Consider the following 19,962-nt stretch of genomic DNA (forward strand, 5'->3'; position numbering starts at 1 on the left):
TCAGGGATCTGAGAATAGCTGAGAATATGCTGCACCAAAACCAAGTGGTTTACTGACTGGTCTAGAGCAGGAAAATTAAAAATTTTTCTCTGTCGTGTCCTAAAACAGAAATGGGGACAGTCAATGAAATTCAGAAACAGCAATGCAAAACCTGATAAAAGGAGGAAGTTCATTTTCTACTGAACGCATTATTTTGCTGGGCGACTTACTGTCCCAGACTATCAGACTCGAGCAAGACCCTGAGAAAGGCTGGATATTTGTAACTTTTTACATACCTAGAACAACAACAGAAATCATACATATATGAACTGAGCCTTGGAGAGGGCAGTTGTGAAGCTAAGGCTTAACCTAAACAGACTCCTGAGGTGCAATTGCCTCACAGCCGCCCATCAGATTTCCTCTGGGTCTCTGCCATGCTTAGCAAGTTACTGGACCAGCCAGAACAGTGGTCTGACGCAGTGCAGCCATCCCTGCACGCACAGGGGAAACGATTTGCAACTCTGCCAACATCTCCACTACCTACATGCCAGCCTCCACCAATCAAGAAGGCCAGTAACATAAATCACCAAGTTTCAGTTGGGTGTTCCTTAATCAGTTAAATGACTGAAAATGATTTAAAAAATAAAAATCAGATCTCAGGGCAAAAATGCTTTCTTTTTATTCCCCTTATTTCCTCCTGAAATGTTCTGTGTTTATACATGCAGCTCAGTCAACTCTGAATTATTTGTATAGTCACTTGAAAAACCTTAAGAGTAAAAAAAAAGGATCTTATTTTTGAATGGCCTTCACTCATACTAGGCCTTCTGCATCAGTTCTCCTATCAGATTATTTCAAACCAAGAAAGTAAAACTGAACTCATTCCATTCAAATCCCGTAACAGCTGCTCTGTGACCCTGTAGCCACTCACCTCTTCCAGATAACCCATTTCTGGCTATCAGCACACGAGGTTGACATGTGAATTTAAAGCTGGAATGGGTGCTGTGTTTGTAAAAGACACCTAGCGGTAAAGCACAGCACTTTCCAAAGTCTTTAATGAATGGTTACATCACAGACAGACATAGCACAGACTTCTGAGCCTTAACCATCAATCTATGGATCTATACAGCTCATGAACAAGAGGTTCTGCTTCTTGATCCACTTCATACTCAGTCTCTCTCCTGACCAGGGCAATGTATTGTCATGTCAAAATGCGAAAACCTGATTTAATCTACCAAACTCCTCTGACACAGGAATCTGGGCAGCTATCTTACAGCTACCGCTAAGCTGGAACTACCCAACTGGATTGAGTTTGGACTAGGAATGCGTAAGAGAAAAACTCCAAACCAACTGTTATCAAGAGCCCTGCACTGTCCAGTGCTACTGGATATCTGGTGAAAATACCAAATAATACAAAAACTTGTCACTTTAAGTTGGCTAGATAAAGTATTTTATATAATCTGAGGAAGCATTTACTGTAATGTAGTAATATATCTCCACGGGGGAAAAAAAAATAGAGTATCATTCCTTATGTGCCAATCACTTTGAGATCTGGCTCCCACAGGAAGACTAAACAAATATCCCGATAAACTAATGTGGCATCATTCTAAGTAGATCATGGATGGATGTGCCTCTTTCAGTAAGTTTAACAGTGTCAGCAGAAAGATCCTGATGTCATTCAGGATACAGAAAAAATTTGGCAGAACCGTAAGGACTGAAGGCTTCTGCTGTGAGAACCTAAATAAAAGGTAGCACTTGGCAGAACGAGGCACTTTACCATCAACTTACGCTAACATCAGTGCTAAATATGAACCAGCGATTCATTTACATGACTGCTGAGAAGCAAATACGGGAGGAAAGAAGCATGCCTTCTCATGTATCTCCAAGTAAAATACTTCTACACTATTTCTGATTTCACACCAGAGAAAATGAGATTCTTTCTGTAAATCAAAGCAGTAGGCTGAAACTGGCCTAATACCCCAGTCAGCAAACGCCTCTGTGGATGATGGCCCTTTAGAACACACAGCTTATAGTTTAAATTGTAAGAAAGTTTTGGGCCTCTGACCACTGTAAAAATACAGTCCAACACCTTCTATGCTGTAGTAAATAATATGTGAGGCTGTAGGAGAAAATTGTTCTCATTTTAAAACTCAGATATGTCTTCCTAAGAGCTGAAAAACAGAGGCAATCTTTTTTTTCCAAAGACTGTATTCAGTCACATCCAACTGTGCAGTGAATTTTGAAAAGACACAGTGATGTTACAGGAATATTGAATTGTATATAAACATCTATTTTTTGCATGCTTTTGAGTAGAACCAGAACTTCATAATGATTTTTGTGCAGAGAACGTTTGTATCCATTTGGATTTTTCCTCTGATTTAAGAGTTTAATACACTGTGAAAATGTCAATAGTCATGAGAGAAGAGGCAAATTTTACATTTCCCCTGAAAGATGGGAGCCTTCAGGGTCATATTTTACAAACACTACACTGGAAGACTGATTCTGCTTTACATTAAGAGAACAGCGGGTGACTTACAAGACTGATTCAGTGTAGCACCTGCTTTCCTTGGATTTTTATTACAAGTTTTTTCTTTCCAAGTGACGACTGGACCAAACACATCTTTATGTGCATGGTTCACGCCCCATCTGGCTTTGCTAAGGTTTTGCCGAGCAAAATGAAGCACTGAACATTTAAAGCATTTATTTTCTGGAACAAGTACCTGCTTATTTCTTTTATATCAATTATTTTCCCCTACACTTTTTCTTTCCAGTTGCTCACATTTTTTAATTCTTGTGTTTTCTTTTGAAAGCTGTACAGTAGCAAAAAAGCTGCCAATCAACGATTAATAAACTCAGAAAGCTCTTCTTTTCCTAAAACAGTTGTCATTTCACTCTGTCAGATGTCACTAGAGCAGGACACCTCCCCTCTAGGAGCAGCGGAAGGGAATTTAAGGTGGAATTCAGACCGAAACTGCTAGTCCTCCAGCGCCAGTGCAATGAAGCTGTGGGCTCAGGAATCAGGTGTGCAGATAGAGTTCACACCTTACTGATACATAAAGCCATTCACATGGCAAAACGAATAAACAGTTACTAACAGTGGACCAGCAGGCCGTTCAATCCAGGGACTGGGGTAACACCTCGGACACCCAGCTTCACGGGCAACGCCAATTTCCTCCAGTATATCCACCCTGCATTCAGTTTATTTGATAATATTATCATTACTTAGCATCTGCAAAGCTGTTGTAGTTTGGGAGGAAGACTAGGTATGACCTCTCATTAGAAGTCCCTACTTCACTACTGAGTTTTCCAGTATGGTCTCTCAGAAATAAAATCTACTCTGAGCTGTCTTATGATATTACAGCTAAAATTCTCCTTCAGCATTGAAACCAATGATGACAGGAGGACTTACGTTGGCTAAAACTTGAATTGCTGTATATGTAGAACTATCATTCAAATATTTCAGGGACAGAAGACCCTGTACCCTCAATTACACGAGCAGAGAGAATCTGTCTCTACTGAGAACAAAAATAATGAATCTATGTAATTAAGACAATTAGTTCACGCCATAGTTACCACCATTTCAACAGTGTTTCAAATTAATGGGATGCTAGATGTAGTATTAATGTAATTCAGCTCAGTAAGCTAAATGAAGCTCAGAAGATTTTTGTATTTAATATACAGACAGTTCTCAATTGAAATAACATAAATTTTATATAATCTTTTCTATATACACCTCAGGAAGCATTCAATAATTTTCTATGATATTTCAATATTTTATGTACATAGCCTAGCATTACTTTTAAACTTCTGAAATTTAGCAAGACCTCCAACCTGATGGATCAATGTGGGTTAAAAACAATGACACCCTCCTACTGACCTGCACTGCTCCAAAGTAATTTAAGCCATAAATCTACCTCAGCTGCTTTGCAAAATGACCATCACTGTTGGACATTTAAGGTCTCGGTCCTATATCTGATCTACATGGAAGAACCTTGTGGCCATTCAGAGTCCTACGGATTCAAAGGTCCATCTGCATGGGCATGATTAATGCACCGGTTTTCAGCCTGTGGCCAGTCCATTGACTTCTTCTAAGAGGTCTATAAAAGGTAAGAAAAGTAACGTCTGTCATCAATGGACTTGCATGCATTATACAGAAGTCTGCGTAACATGGAAAAAACTGCTAGGCACCACTAACAGAAAAGATGACAGAAAAGCTGCCTTAATGTATAAATCCAACTGACAATTAACAACATTGAATTCCTTCGCTTACCTTTAAAATCAAACTGGTAGATGTTTTTCAAAGATTCATGAAGAAAGTAAAAACTTCCTAGAGCCTGTAAAAAACAACAATAAAATAAGAAATTATAAAAATATCTACTTTGGCTAACTAAAAAGTATCATGCTTTCCAATTAAAAAAAAAAGAAATTAAATACTAATAAATAAAATCACTAGTTTTTACATTTTCTAAGATCTATAAAAATATTCATTTCCTTTGTTGCTTCTCTGCAGCCATCATAAAGAAGATCCTTAACAGCTGACTAAACACGGTAAGGGCACAATTACCAGGTGTACTTTTAGAAATACTACACGGATGGATGCAATTAGTAATAAAGACAAATACCTTTCTAAACACCGAACACATCCCCACAACTCTTTTATAAAATTTCTAACAATTTCTGCTTCACTTTCAGAGCAAAACAAATGCTTTTGGAGACTGCAGCATGGAAACAAGAGAAGGGTTGAGAGATTCAATGGCTTTTGAGAGCAAGGCAGAGGTTTTCCATCTTCCTACTGAGTTGTGCAGAGTGAATGACTTTGCCAGCTGCAGAGCAGGCGTAACACCTAAAATCTAACAGGAGTGTTGGGAATATTCGTACACACTTGTACAGCTTTCCCTGTTCATAAATGTTCTGAGAGTAATTACAATGACGGAGCAGTACAGCGTGCCCACCTCTGCTAGCCGCACCTGGAGAGCACCTGCCACTCCTCGCTTCAGCGTGAAGCCTGGCGAGACAAGTATTTTCCGCAATGCACTGACCCAAAGAGAAAGAATATACAAATATCTAGCAGAGGGACTTGGATGTTCGAATACCTGCTAAGTGTCTTGACACTGGCAGAACCGACGTGTTTCTAAGTATAAGCTGAAGCAGAGTTTAGGGCCCACAACACCACATGAAAATTTCGAGTTACTATTGAAAATAAAATACTGTGAGTTCATAGTTCGGATTTAGGTAGGACTTATAACTCCTTCTGCTGATCTGGTCCTGAGCAACTATTCTCTGTTTTTTTTCAAAACAGTGACCTAATCCAGCTACGGAATTCTGTTACGGTTTTAATGATCAGTCCATGACCAAGTAAAGCATGTAAACATAGACACAATCTCTACTGCATTCAGAAAAGCTTATAAACTCCCATCTCAGCAAATGGACTTTCAAAGCATACCAAAGTCCACCCATACTCAGCAAAATATTAGTACCTCTTCCTTACAAATACTTTAGTACTTTCTTGGCTTCTGAGGATTTCCAAGATCTTAATCCTCAGCCAACTGGTACAGAAAGCATCTTTGTTCAGGGCACCACGCAAGCACACCCTTTAGTTGCACAGGCGCAAGCACTTTGGTGCCAACGTGGACAAGAGCCGCAATGCCATCTGTCTTCAGAGCCACCGCAATGCAGGGTGTGCTCCTGGCTGGTGAGAACGGCAGTCAGTCTGCTGCGGATTTTAGGGCGCCTTTCTCTGCCACAGAGTTCCCATGAGATATGAGGAAATCCACTGAAGCTTCCCACATCTAATAACTACATATCCCTCATTTTCTGGGTACCCACTCGCAGACTGCTGGGATCCAGTTTACAACTCAGCTGCAACTGGTGCTAAGGGCACTGTGCTCTACATGCGCAACCATAGCGGACTGAAAACAATGCCTGTTGCAGTCACGGTGCCTTGGAGTGAAACAAAGAAATGAGGATGTGAAGTGCTAGGGCCCGTCTAGCCCGGAGGCAGTTCTCAGACGCGGCAGGTGAAGTGCCCGCGGCGACGCAGGCGCAGCAGAGCCTGGTGCCAGCGCAGGCCCCGCGGAGGCTGGGGAAGGACGGCCGCGGGGCTGGCCCCGTCAGGGTGAGCTGGCCAGCCCTCACCCAGCCCAGAACCTGCCACCCAGGCGGGCCCAGCGCATCCTAGGCCTCTGCGCTTTCGCTGGACTGTTTCACAGAACCATGGAACCATGGAGTGCTTTGGGTGGGCAGGGCCCTTCAGAGCCCCCCCAGCCCAGCCCCTGCAGTGCCAGGGACAGCTTTAACCAGCCCAGGGTGCTCAGAGCCCCGGCCAGCCTGGCCTGGGATGGTTCTGGGGATGGGGCCTCCACCGCCTCTGGGCAACCTGTTTCTGACAGACATGCGAAAGGCAACACAGAAAGACAACCCTGTTATCACAGGAAAGGACTGTTCCTCCACCAAAACATCTTCCAGGGTTTGCAAGTTACAAATTTAGGCCATGCCTGATAAACAGTTTTCTACCTTGCGCCTAAAATCCTCGGCAGAAGAGGCTTCCACAACCTCCTGACGCAGCCTGACATAATTTTTCCCTATCCTGAAAGGTACCAGGTTTCCTTAACGGGGACAATCCTCGTGGTTCCTGCTCCCATCTCTTCCTCACACCCCGGCAGCAGTGACCCCCGCTCCTTTTCCAGTGAACCCCCGTGGGCTGGAAGGCTGCTGACCCGGCGTGCTCGGGCCTGGACAGTCCCTCCTGGCTCCATTTATGCCATCAAAGCTTTGCCAGGATTTCACCTATACATACTGTGAGCCTGCTGCCTGCTTTTACTCCTTCACAGCCACACAGGATACTGTTTTCTTCCAGTTAATGAGCGGAAAATTACATATTAGAAGACAGTAAAGGAAAATCAAGTGAGAAAGGAAAAAGTAGTGTAAACAGACTTTATAGTGGAATATAAAAACTGTATAAATTTTAAATAAGAACTTGGATGAGCCTTTAAATACATCTGACATACTCCACAGAAGTTGAGAGGGGGAAAAAAAGCAGCCTTCCACTAGATAAACTCTTACTGAGAAGTATAAAAGAAGCAACGCTTTAAAAAAAAAAGGATGATTTAGTTTCATTTTGTCTTTTACTCCTATAACGACAGAGACCCTCCTGGCAGAGCAGTGTTTTGGTTCAGTGACTGCTGCATTATTTATGAGACGCTGCACATCCAGAGATTAAACATTTGCTGATTTGTCAAAAGCACAAACATGAGGTCCTGCCCATCTCCTTGACATATTAGTCCATCCAACAGAAAACACTGTCACACATTTAATTGATGAGTACACTTCCCTGCGACCCAGTCAGCTTCCTTTAGGTCTTTGATTTTCTTTTTTACAACATGGAGAAGGCAAATAAGAAAATGCAGGAGACACTCCTGTAGAGGACTCAAGGTTAACTATCCTGCAACAAGGACACACTGCCAGAAAAAAAAAAAAATCCTGATACAAGATAAAAGCATTGCCACCTGATATTTAATTCCTAACTGAAGATATTGTCATTAGCAATAGAAACCGCTGCTGTTTCAAGCTAAACTTTCACTATACTCTGGCCTTTGGATTTTAAAACCAGCAGATTATTCTTAAATAGCAATATGTTTACAGAGGTTTTTTGTACAGAACAGCATATTTTGTCTCTTGGAGAGCTAAAACTAGATGAAAGTCTTAAAATCATATGGAAGCTACAGGTAAAATTCAATTGTTGTACTTGAAAAGCCCCCAATTAAAACAACGAAAGAAAAATACATGCTGTCACAACTTTAAATTTTGTGGAAAGGCAGCAATCCTACGTTAAAAGTGCCTGCTTCTTTGCGTGCACACAGGCGCTGCTCAGACGCATCATCATCAGGAAAAACACGGATGAAGAAAGCTATTTTGAGAATTCTCCTTGATAAAACTAAGTTACAGTGAGGCTGCTCAAAACCAGGGGCTTGGGATGGGGTTAGAACACGGGGCTCAGCTGTAGCACCCTTGCTTCACATGGGCTTGTGAAGGTAGTGACAGCAACTCGGTTCGTAAATACTGCTCGGATGAGCAGGCATCTCACACTATGGTTCTGTATCACAGAATTTCATCTTATGCATAAGCATCTTATATTCTTAACATTGACGCATTTTATACGTGCAGAGTTTTTGATCTACCGAAATCAGCCTGATCAATTATGAAGTAAAGTACTTCTGAGCGGAAGGACACTACAGTTGAGCTCTTACCTGCTTATTTATTTAGAGAGCTGACCTTAGATAAAAGCTTACAACACAAGTATTATATCAAATTTAAATAATTTTAATCTGTTATATGCATTACAAAAAAGGAAAGTTTAACCAGCTGTATGAGTTCTCAGTTACAAAACCTAGTTAAATAGGATTACTCTATTTTACCAGAAGCTATTATTAACTTTAAATAGAGTGCATTAAAGTCATGTTCTCGAGACTTGAGTCATTCTCCCCTCTCCTACTCTTTCTGAATTCTTCCCAGCTGGTCCATCTCTTTCCTCAATGCACAGGGCAAAGTCTGACAAGTGTGAAGATAACACTTTGTTATATAATATTACTCTTTAAGAACTAAGTATAAGGATACAGCTTTACTTCAGCTCCTCATGGTCTTCAGAATTAAAAAAAATAAGAGCCTCAGCAAGCATCTGGAAAATATCATCCCAAATGCCTCAAGTCTGAAACATTTAAAAGCAAATGAAAAAGGGATCCTGGAATGGGAAATCCTGGGCTACGTCAGTAACATGCAGCAAATTCGGCCTACCTATAACATCTAAATACTGTTTTTAAGGGAGCTTTTTTTTCCCTCATAATCTAGGGCAGCAGAACCATGCAGGCTGGAAGGGACCTCTGGGGTCTCCAGTCCAACCCCTGTCCGAAGAAGGGCTCACAACTGGGCTGCTCAGGGCATTGCCCAGATGATTCGAAAAACTCCAGGGCTGGAGACTGCCCCCGCTTTTGAAGCCTCTGTTTCAGTGTTTGACCGCCTTCAGGGTAAACTTTTTTCCCTTTATTCTCATTGGAATTGCCCTTGCCACAGCTGAGATGGAAATGTAAGGGTAACTAAAAAAAAAAAAATTTGGAAATAGTGACCTATCCAAATCAGGCACAAATAATTTTAAATGACAGGTGAAAATTTAAATCTAGGTGACACGATTATGAATTCTGAAACTTCTCACTGTAACATGTCAATGAGTAAACCAGGAAGAATCAAGATGCTGGTGGATGCCCCATCCCTGGAAGTGTTCAAGGTCAGGACGGACAGAGCTTTGAGCTATCTGATCTAGTTGAAGATGTCCCCGCTCATTGCAGGGGGGCTGGGCTAGATGGCCATTAAAGGTCCCTTCTAGCCCAAACTATTCTATGATTCTATGATTCTATGCTCTAAAACCTGTTTTATTTAGATGCCATAATTCTATTAAAAATAGTACTGCCACTTGTGCTCAAGGTACAACTTTATTTCTGAGCATCCTGATTTGCTCACTGCTTGACTTCTTACAGCTTTAATCTCATTTTTAAAAACTAATTTTGAAGCATTATGCACCAAACGTTTGGTTTGATAGTCTACATTTGTAGCACTGAGTGTCAACTAATTGTGCACAAAGAATGACTGATAGTGATTAAGTAACACTGTACGGTTTCAGGAACTGATACTACTAACATTAAGATAAGCTTTGACGCTGTAATTCTAAACACACCATTGGAAAGAAGCAAAACCGTAATGGAATGGAAATTATGGCTATCGCTATCTTCCGCATTGTTATAGACTTAATCAGGTCTATGTACATAAATGTTGACTTGTAAAAATGATGGAGTGCGGTTATAATTCACTGCCCTAACACAATGAAATCTAAGTAAAAAGAAACTTTCTTTCAGGGCCTAATGCCTAGGCCCTTTTGTTGAGGAGATTATGTTAATTCAATTTATTTTTCATAAAATGACAGTTTAACAATAACGTTAAATTGTATTAATTCAAAGTCTAGAACTTTGCTTTATTTTCTTATTTACAATTTTAATATTCTTTGCAAAAAGAAGTAGTGGCCACATACAGTAGCAGTAGTACATACAGTATCTAAGTAATATAATGCAGAAACACGTTACAAATTATAAACCACCCCAAACAGTTCAACTTTTAAAAACTTCAAATGCAAAGAAAGAAAACCATTACTCGTTCCACTTTAAGGATTGTTGAAATTGATTGCTTCTGCTGTTAGCACAAATTCTATGCCATCTGTAAGCAGGTACTTTTACTAAAATCAACCTCAGAAGTCGTGTTATGTATTGTACCTTACTTTCTCAGTTTCCACCATATCTATGTTTAGCGACTGCAGAACAGCGAATCAGCAAATCTGCAAATATTTAACCCCTCTTTACAACAGTCTTTCTAGAGTAGAAGCCTGAAAACCAATATGCACTGAGGGTCACGGAAGCTGACTTTACTGTACAGTCGGGGAGGATGCACGTTCCGCAAGTGCTGCCCCCCGAACAGCGCCGCAGTTATCCCCTGAACGGATGAATCTGTTGACTTTCATGTCAAGCATTCAGAGCAACCTCATTTCTGAGATTAAGGCTCAGACACAGCGCGACAAACTCTTGCTAGGCACTCTGAACCTGAATCGCAGTGGTATTGCACCAAGAAATGAACAGGAGATGGTACGTGCTCTACTGTACGTGCAATGTCTTACCAGAATGAGGTGAAGGGAGCAGCCACAGTCTTCCCTGCTTGACCTTCCAAGCAGTCTGCAAACACATACAAGTCATGGAAACTGTATTTCAGTAGCCCCGTCGCAGAGCGATGAATGGATAGCTCACAGTTTGGCTCAGATCAGAAAGTTCTTAATTTGTTAGGCCAACCTGCCAAACCTTGGGTCTGTAACTGTATCAAAATCACCTTGTATTCAGCAATACCAGAAGTTTCCAAAAGTTCAGGAAGATCAGCACAACCTGTTGACCTCAGGTGGTCCAAGGGACCACACGTGTAATTCTCTGGACTGATCAGCCAGGTGGCTTTCTACCCTACCAGTAAAGCCAGGAGCTGCCAAAATAGAAAGGGCTTCATCAGTTTGAGTCGCTTAGCTACTCCCGTAAGTATATACACGTATACTTTATTCAAATACCTGTGGCCCTGAAGAAATACCACACAGTCACAGCTGGTGGCTCTATTTAAAGTCATTCACATTTTGCTTTACAGAGGAATTTAAGCACTGTAAATAGGCATAAATATACATAAATATACACACCCTAACTAAAATAGCAGAACGCATCAAAGTGTAAAGCCAGATTGGACAGTCATGAAAACCAGTAATTTTTAGCTTGGCCAAGTAGCTTAGAAACGCACAAGAATGTTAAAACTGATTGTCGATTATTCTTCTGTCTCCCCTGTACATTGTAACTAAACAGCTTTGCTTTAACACTCCCAAAATCAAACAGACCTGCACATGACATCCTACAGGTAGACCAGGGAAAATTTCCGTTGTGAACTCCTAGAAACTCTTTCAGTATCGCAACCACTAAGTGTAGAGTACACAGTCAAACACATCCTAGCTTTTGAAAGCTTTTGTGAGAACAGCCCTTACGGAAACATTCAGGAACTCAGTGAAAAGGCCAGGCAATTATCTCATGGCAATGCTGTTATTAACAAAATGCCTTTTTTCAGGACTGACAGAAGTACCTGACTGTTACTACCACATGCGTGTGCAGAATTGTACTGCCAGCTGCAGAAACAGCAAAATTTAACTTAAGAGTTAGCACATGTTAATTAGAAGGGCTTTGCATCTCCCCCCCAGAATGTATTATGGAGAAAAAAATAGGTATCTTCTCCCTGTTAGTGGACTGAAGTTAAATGATCACTGCTTTTAATTAGGTTCCAGAATGATACTCAGTACAATATTGGAAGTGTCTTTCATTATTCCATGCTAAAAGACTCATCTGGAAAAACTGGTACTGATGGCAAGATAAACAAATTGGTTCTGATGGGTTACACATCCAGCATTATTAAAAACACTATTGCTTTGTTTATGCAGAAATCTTGCCACAAAAGTCTGAAGATTAAAACAGCTACAATTTTTTTAACAGCCAGTTGGCGTAGTTTCTTTTTAATGTACGTCATCTCAACTGTGGAAATTTAATGCATAAAGGAAATACTTGAATGAAAGTTTAATTACTGTACAGAGTAAACATTTACTGCATTACCTCACTAAATGTGATAAAGCTAATATATAAAGATTGCTTTAAATAAATTTAAAATAAATTGCCAATGATGACACAGAAACTGTAATTCATGTAGTCATAAAATCCATAATTAGCTTTAATGAATATTTAAAGTCAAAGTGCAACCCAACTTTTTCAATGTTTAACCTACTATATCAATATAGTTCAAGGAATTCATTTATCATCGAACATGACAATGTCTGAATATTAATTAGCGCGGAGCACTGCTGACAGGAAGCCCTTATCTCTTTCCAGCCCTTCTGGCTATGCTGTATGTCAACAGCGTGCTTGTCACACCTGATACTATTGATTACCTGCCTGTTTTGCTAACAACAATTAAAAAAATATTTTACATATTTATAAACCTGAACATCAAGAGCATGTATTAGGTTCCCATTAGTACAATGGAGTCTATTAGCTGCCACATCTCGGTCAGGGCGAGCGCAGCAGATGAGAAGCTGCAGCAGCTCCAGACAGGAGGACAATAATGCCACATAAAAGCACTGTTGCCGGGTGCCATACGGGGCCACCTCATTCATTCACTTCTGTCGCAGTGAAGTTCAGGAGACTTCCAGCAGAAAAGCCTGAGGTGGGGAGCGCCGTGGGCCTCACGTCCCCGCGGGCCTCACGTCCCTGCACCCCCGGGCCGGGCCCCGCACCCCCGTGCCGGGCCCGCAGCCTCCTTGCCCCGGGTCGGGCCCCACACCCCCAGGCCGGGCCCCGCACCCCCAGGCCAGGCCCACATCCCCAGGCCAGGCCCGCACCCCCAGGCCAGGCCCGCACCCCCAGGCCGGGCCCCGCACCCCGAGGCCAGGCCCACATCCCCAGGCCAGGCCCGCACCCCCAGGCCAGGCCCGCACCCCCGGGTCGGGCCTGCAGCCTCCTTGCCCTGGGTCTGGCCCCGCACCCCCAGGCCGGGCCCGCAGCCTCCTTGCCCCGGGCTGGACCCCGCACCCCCAGGCCGGGCCCCGCACCCCGAGGCCAGGCCCACATCCCCAGGCCAGGCTCGCACCCCCAGGCCAGGCCTGCACCCCCGGGTCGGGCCCGCAGCCTCCTTGCCCCGGGCCGGGCCCCCCCGCAGCCTCCCCGGCCCCCCGAGCGCGGGGGTCCCGCCTGCCCGCCCCGGGCCGCAGCGGGCTGAGGGGGCTGCCGGAGCCCCCAGGCAGCGCTGCGCGGGTGTCAGTTCCTGGAATGCTGCGAGGAGAGCAGCCACGGGCCACCCGGCATTTCTGTGGCAGTTTACGAATGCTTCGTGAAAACACCTGCCCTTCGTCTGCCTGCAGAAAGTTGATTTTGATACAATTGTCACTTTCCAAGAAATGGAGCAAGGGCACGCTGCGAGGACAGACCGGTTCCCACGCATCTAAATAGCGGCTGGCAAAGTAACTGCAGATAATGAGCGATGTTAAAGTATATGCTTGTCAACTCTGTTCAGAGGCTACTCGATCCTGTATAGCTAAATTAACACTAAATGTCTATTATTCATTCAAGGTTAAAAAAAACCAGGCTGGGTACACAGAATAACTCATTATAAAATAGTCTATCACTTTTTATTTGCAAACAAATTAGGCGTCCAGCAATTTATCATTTCCTGAATTGGACTTATCAGCTAAAGTACATACAACTGAACTGCTGTTGAGCTTCCCCCCAAACAGGCTTCGTCTACCTGATGTGCAGATAGCCGGAGCCCAAACCAGGCCGCTGCAAACAATTACGCGCTACTTTGCTAGCTCCGTATCTCAAACGCAGGTATCAGCTTAATTTCAACAGTATTTGAATAATTACACCTTTAATAAAGCACAAAAGTGAGCGGGCTCCAAATATTCACTGACAAACTCTCTCGGTGTACTGTAACTTGATCTGTATTAAAAATATCTGCGTAGCTATACGTGATGCTCTCATTAAAGGAAACGGAATTATTCGCTTGAGAAGAGTAAAACCACTGGCAGGATTGAAGACTCTCTTACTCCATAAAACCTAAAACGACGTTAGGTATCATAATATAAACATGCCTGTGTTGTAAAGAGGCAACCTGGTAGTACCACAACTTGCTTGCACAATTGCTAGTATCTTAACAGTTTCTCCAGCGACCATTTCTCAGTTAAGTCAACGCTGCTGAAGCAGCGGAGACTTCTGACAGCAGAAGCCTGAAGGTACAGCTGGAGGGAAAGAAAAGGGTATCTGGCACTAGGTCTACCCAAATCCTGGTAATTTGTTTGCTATAATTATATTAGAACCACACCGGCAAACATAATTCTGCATTTCTAGATTAATTTCCACATGCTGGTTTTGACTTAGAAAGTTCTAATTTGTTTGTAATCTACTTTCATTAAAAAATAATCCAGCCACCAAGCCAGGAAACACGAAATTACTACTCTACCCTTAACTGGTTTAGTGGTGGACTTGGTAGTGTTAGCTTAATGGTTGGACTGGATGATCTTAAATTCCAACCTAAATGATTCTATGATTCTATTTTACGGACCTGCCAATTTTTCAGACTGACTCTCTCAGCTGTACTGTTGCAGCTAGGCAGTGCAGTTATACTTCTGACTACTTTGTGCTACACGTTCCACGTTTCCAGCTTCAATGAGCTGTTGGAACATGCAGTGTGATTTCCAACCATCCTCAACAAATTTTAATGCCACAATCTGTTAAGTTGTAGTTTAGCAGCACCAGACATACCTTTAACATCTGGCGCTGCTCTCTCACTCTTTCCCTTCTTATTTCTTCAGAACAGTTCTTCTAAGTGTGACACCAATAACAATTGAACTATCAAGAGGAATAGTCACTATAAATTTACCACTAAAAAAATCCAAATATTTAAAAAATAAATCCTGTTTTTTTTGTTTTTATAATAGTTGAATTAAATTCAGGAAACAACTGATCCATGAGTGTTTATGTATAGTTTTATAGCTTGTACTATTTATTTCCGGACTCATTACCAAGATTTAGGTATTTTCCAACAGCCTTATCTGTTTAGGTTTCTAAAAAGGTTGTGACCTGTCTACATGACAGATTGGAGTAACTGGTTTAAAAATTCTAAGATATCTAAATCCCAAGTCATTTAGATGCTTAATCAAGAGACCATCATAAAAAAATAACTTGTTTGAAGACCTGGTCTTTATGGATACCTCAGAGATGTCTCTCTGCTAACAGCAACCATCAATAGTACATTTTCAGGAAAAAAAATGAAGTCCTAGGAGCTTTCATTTTCCTGTTACGAAGACTAACAAAACGAGCAATCTTCAGCTAACATGATCCACCTCTACTACCTTCTCTTTATAATTTCTTTACTTCATCAATATTGTAAATGAAAAATCATATTCCATTTTAAAAGATTCTTTGGGACTAGTTAACTTAAGAAGAAAAGAAAAAATTAACAAATAAGAAATCTGAGCTATGTACAAACATGTCCGGTAAGTAAATTATTTAATCTGTGTGTAACCTACCGCATGGACAAACAATATTTAATACCACTTTTGATACTGCCATCTTTCACAAAGAGACTTAACATTTTAATTACAAATCAATTCAATTAAAAAAAAAAAAATCATACAGAGGTTCTTTTTCTTAAAACAAAGATTACTGACAGACCAAGGAGCCAAGAGTTAAGGAAAGTGTATGTATACTGAACAGTTGAAAAAAAGGCCACTTATCAATATTCCTGGACTCAGAGTAGAACAGTCACAAAGTCATTAATCACACTGTTATTTAATATTTCTATTACACAAGCACTCTAGAGGCGCCCAATCAGGATAAGAGGCACACAGCTTGGCTCCACACCAATACGAAAAAGAGTTCGTCTGAATACAGGATTCAAAACTGTAATTCAGGGCCACACTCTGGAATTCTGCCCCAGCAACTTTTTAATGGGCCTGACTGCAAGAAGTGCGTGCGATCAAACAGCCAAAACCTCTGCTGAGCACTCCACCGGTGGCTTCAAAGCCAGAACAAACTACACGGCACTGCTCTGAATATTCGCTGGCTCTTCAGTATGAGAAGAGAGAGAAATAAAATCTAATTTCTGTCTGTAAGCATAGCAGACAGAATAAGCATCAGTGTACCTAAAAAGAGATACGCAGTTAAATGCTTAAATACTTAACCGTTATTTCAGTGTCAAACCTCAGGGAGAGGTTAACTGCCTCCAGGCAGTTAAAAGTTCTTGACAAAGCAAGCTCAAAATATTGTACGAAGAGCCACATTCACACACTGAGAGAAACTGAGCTTGAGTCTCAGATTGCAGAAGATAATACAAAAGTGCAGAATATTATTTTTCAGGAAGCAAGCTATAATATTCCATTTCACATTTATTTTTGTAAACATTTTAGGAGTGTAAACAGCAGCAACAGGGACGAAAGTAGCACTTCCCCTCTTCCAGAAATTTGTTCCTTATTCCCCTATACTTCTATCCTCCCGTTACTGCATGAGCGAGCGCACCACACAAACCACCGAAGGGATGCAGCCGCGAGGAAGGCAGAAGGGATCTCGCACGCAGCACGTGAGATACAGCTGTAGTTAGAAAAGCACTAATGCAGCTGTAGAATGTGATGATGGTGCATCATCTGGAACCACGTTAACAATTCTGATCTCCCATGCAAAAGGTTTGACCACGCTGAGAAAAGGCCATCAGGATTAGAGAATAAGATCCTGTCATACAAGAAGTGACTGCAAGAGGTTGACTCTGTATCCCAGCAAAACAAAGGGAAGCTGCAAATACGGCGCAGATGAGCAGTAGCACCGGGGAGTGGAAAGGACGATTTAAGCTGAAGAGCAACACTGACACAGGCCAACGCAGATCCAGACTGAGCAGAAATTAATCTAGACTAGCTACAGGTATCTGGTAAGCATGAAGAGACCGAGTACGTGTAATACCCTTCCGGGAACGTTCCCCTGATCTGCGAGGGCAGAAGGGAGATGCTGTGAGGGCAAAAGTCTTGACTAGTTCTGAAGCAAAACTTGACAGATGTACATGAGCCCAGCAAGAAACCCAGGGCAATTTCTTTCAGTCTTTTTGCTCCTATGAATCAGTGGCTCCTTGACTACCAGCCAAACCCTGGCATACAGCTCCCGTCAGTAAAGGAGCTGTACACAGGAGAGCTCCGCACAGCACTCGGGGCCAGCAGGCAGAAAAAGAAATGCTCTGCATTAATCCCTTCCTGCTGCTGCACCTGGCAAGGTGGCTGATCTGCACTGTGCCTTCACAACCAGTGACCGACCTCTCCCGACTGTGCTACACAAGATACGATTTGCCTTTGGCAGTGCTACTGGAACTGGGATGCAACTTGGGTGGCTTTTGACCAGATGGGAGAGACTGATGGATGTTTAATATTTTACCATATTTTTCTTCTACACACACACAAAAAAGGAAGTGCTTCATTTTGTAGGAAACTGTTAAGCTGGATGACTCTTACCACATTTACTTGACTAAATAATTTTAATTTTAAAAACTTTGAATCAATTTAGTATTTCATTGATATATTCTTACATAATACACTCAAGATGGCAAATTCAATTTGATGAGGAGGCATTAATGCCCATTTCATTTAGCATTATACAGGTCATCTTCAAATAGGAAAAGTACCATGTGGTAAAAGGTTGTATTTAGTGTGTCACAGTCACTGGCGGTTGTTTTGTATCTCAAAGAACCTTTGTAACTGCCTCAAAATAAGAGATGATTGATTTACAAAGTACCAAATTTCAAATTTCATATTCTAGGACTAAACATCAAATAATTGGACAAAGCTGTCCCCCTGTCTGACCCATCACAATCAAGTCCCTTTCAAGGTTGACTGCCTGCATAAGAAATATGTGCATAATTTCATTTTGTCTCCTGTCCAACATCCAATGTTAGAAGTTAATTAAATTGCTTGTCCATTGTATTCATCCACTTACAAAGTTAATGATATTCTGTTCCTGAATTAAAGAGAATTTTATAAAGCCTGCACTATGGAACCTGGCATGCTGTACACTGAGGAGCTGAACTCTGTCATGGTTCCTGATTGCAGCTCTCCTAATTAGGAAACAAAATGAATGTTTCTGTGTCTGCCAATGCAGAGGACGTCATTCCAACAGCGAGGGTAAATGCTTCGTACAATAGCAACTTAATAATATCTCATGTTTGACTATAATAAATTCTGCAGGATTAATAAACCTGTTAAATTTTTAAATTACCATAACAAAGATGAACTGCAGTGTAAAAAGACAGCCTTAAAAGAGGGACACAGGTTTGAGGGAGAGAACAGCTTCTTGCAAGGGCATCAACCTTGAGGACACTGAAATCACCGGATTCTCATTCTTCAATGAGATGAGGATACGACAATCTACTGGAGCCAGCTGAGACGCTAGGATTAATAATTTAAACTGTACTACTTTTGTGCTTTTGGCCTAGATACAAAGATCTGATACCTGTGCAACAGTCTTTCTAAGCACAATGAGAAGTGTAATGCAGTTGCACATCAAGTACCTGTTAGCAGCAAACTTCTACAGTCCAGGAAAGCTGCTGCTGACCGCGCTGAAGCCACCATGTGAGTCGGAGCTAGAATTAAGCACAAAGCCTGCATGCCATGTGAGAAAAAATAACCACGTGGTTGAGTAAAAACCACCAGAATACCACCCTGCACAGAAGTGCTGTTTCAAGATACTCTTTTGAACATGAGCCAGCAGTGTGCCCAGGTGGCCAAGGAGGCCACAGCATCCTGGCTTGTGTCAGGAACGGTGTGGCCAGCAGGAGCAGGGAGGTGATTGTGCCCCTGTGCTCGGCGCTGGTGAGGCCGCACCTGGAATGCTGTGCCCAGTTTTGGGCCCCTCGGCACAAGAAGGACATTGGGGTGCTGGGGCGTGTCCAGAGAAGGGCAGCGGAGCTGGGGCAGGGTCTGGAGCACAGGGCTGGTGGGGAGCGGCTGAGGGAGCTGGGGGTGTTCAGCCTGGAGAAGAGGAGGCTGAGGGGAGACCTGATCGCTCTGCAGCTCCTGGCAGGAGGGGGCACGGAGGGGGTGTTGGGCTCTGCTCCCAAGTAGTTAGCAATGGGACGAGAGGAAATGGGCTCAAGCTGCGCCAGGGGAGGGTTAGGTTGGATATTAGGAACAATTTCTTCATGGAAAGGGTGGTCAAGCATTGGACCAGGCTGCCCAGAGAGGTGGGGGAGTCCCCATCCCTGGAAGTGTTCAAAAAACGGGCAGAGGTGGCACTTGGGGACATGGTTCAGTCCGGTCTACCCTTGACTGGTTTAGTGTGGACTTGGTAGTGTAGGTTAATGGTTGGACTGGATGATCTTAAAGGTTTTTTCCAACTTAAATGATTCCACGATTCTATGATTCTATTTTCCATATTCGGCAAGAAGCAGCCTTCCATGAGTGCTGTCACTGGAGATGCAGTCCACCTTACGTCAGCCTTTCTAATTGGTGTCGCCCAGATTGCGACCGTGCTGCAGCTGGGATGCGGGCTGCAGCACGCACGGCCTTGCCGGAGCCACCCTTCGCCAGCCTCAGGGCAGCCGAGCACCAGCGCCAGGAGCGTCAGCCCAGCCTGCGCCAGCAGAGCGGAGGTCGGTCGTGTTCTGCGGAGATTATCCCGTACTTGGGTCCGGACTGCATTGCTTTGCGTGAAGCAGCTTGCCACGTCAACAGCTGCGACAGAAGCGCTCCATCGGGGTCGTGCTTCACAGCTAGACTGCCATGGATGCACTCGCTCAGCCACTGCCTCTGCAAACAACTGTCGTCACTGTCAGAACCTCACCTGGAGTGTTTCCAGA

The 19,962-nt window shown here is 42.8% G+C and overlaps 1 protein-coding gene across 1 annotated transcript in view; it reads right to left on the bottom strand.

Annotated features, from left to right (window-relative positions):
• Positions 1-19,962, bottom strand: part of LOC104028907 (inositol polyphosphate-5-phosphatase A) — a 263,385-nt gene that overhangs the window by 116,036 nt on the left and 127,387 nt on the right. Inside the window, exon 5 of the mRNA XM_075717613.1 lies at positions 4,247-4,310. Coding sequence (XP_075573728.1) covers positions 4,247-4,310 — 64 coding nt within the window. The remainder of the gene's footprint in view (positions 1-4,246; positions 4,311-19,962) is intronic.

This window comes from Pelecanus crispus, chromosome 10 (genome assembly GCF_030463565.1).
Source record: "Pelecanus crispus isolate bPelCri1 chromosome 10, bPelCri1.pri, whole genome shotgun sequence".
Classification (NCBI taxonomy): domain Eukaryota; kingdom Metazoa; phylum Chordata; class Aves; order Pelecaniformes; family Pelecanidae; genus Pelecanus; species Pelecanus crispus.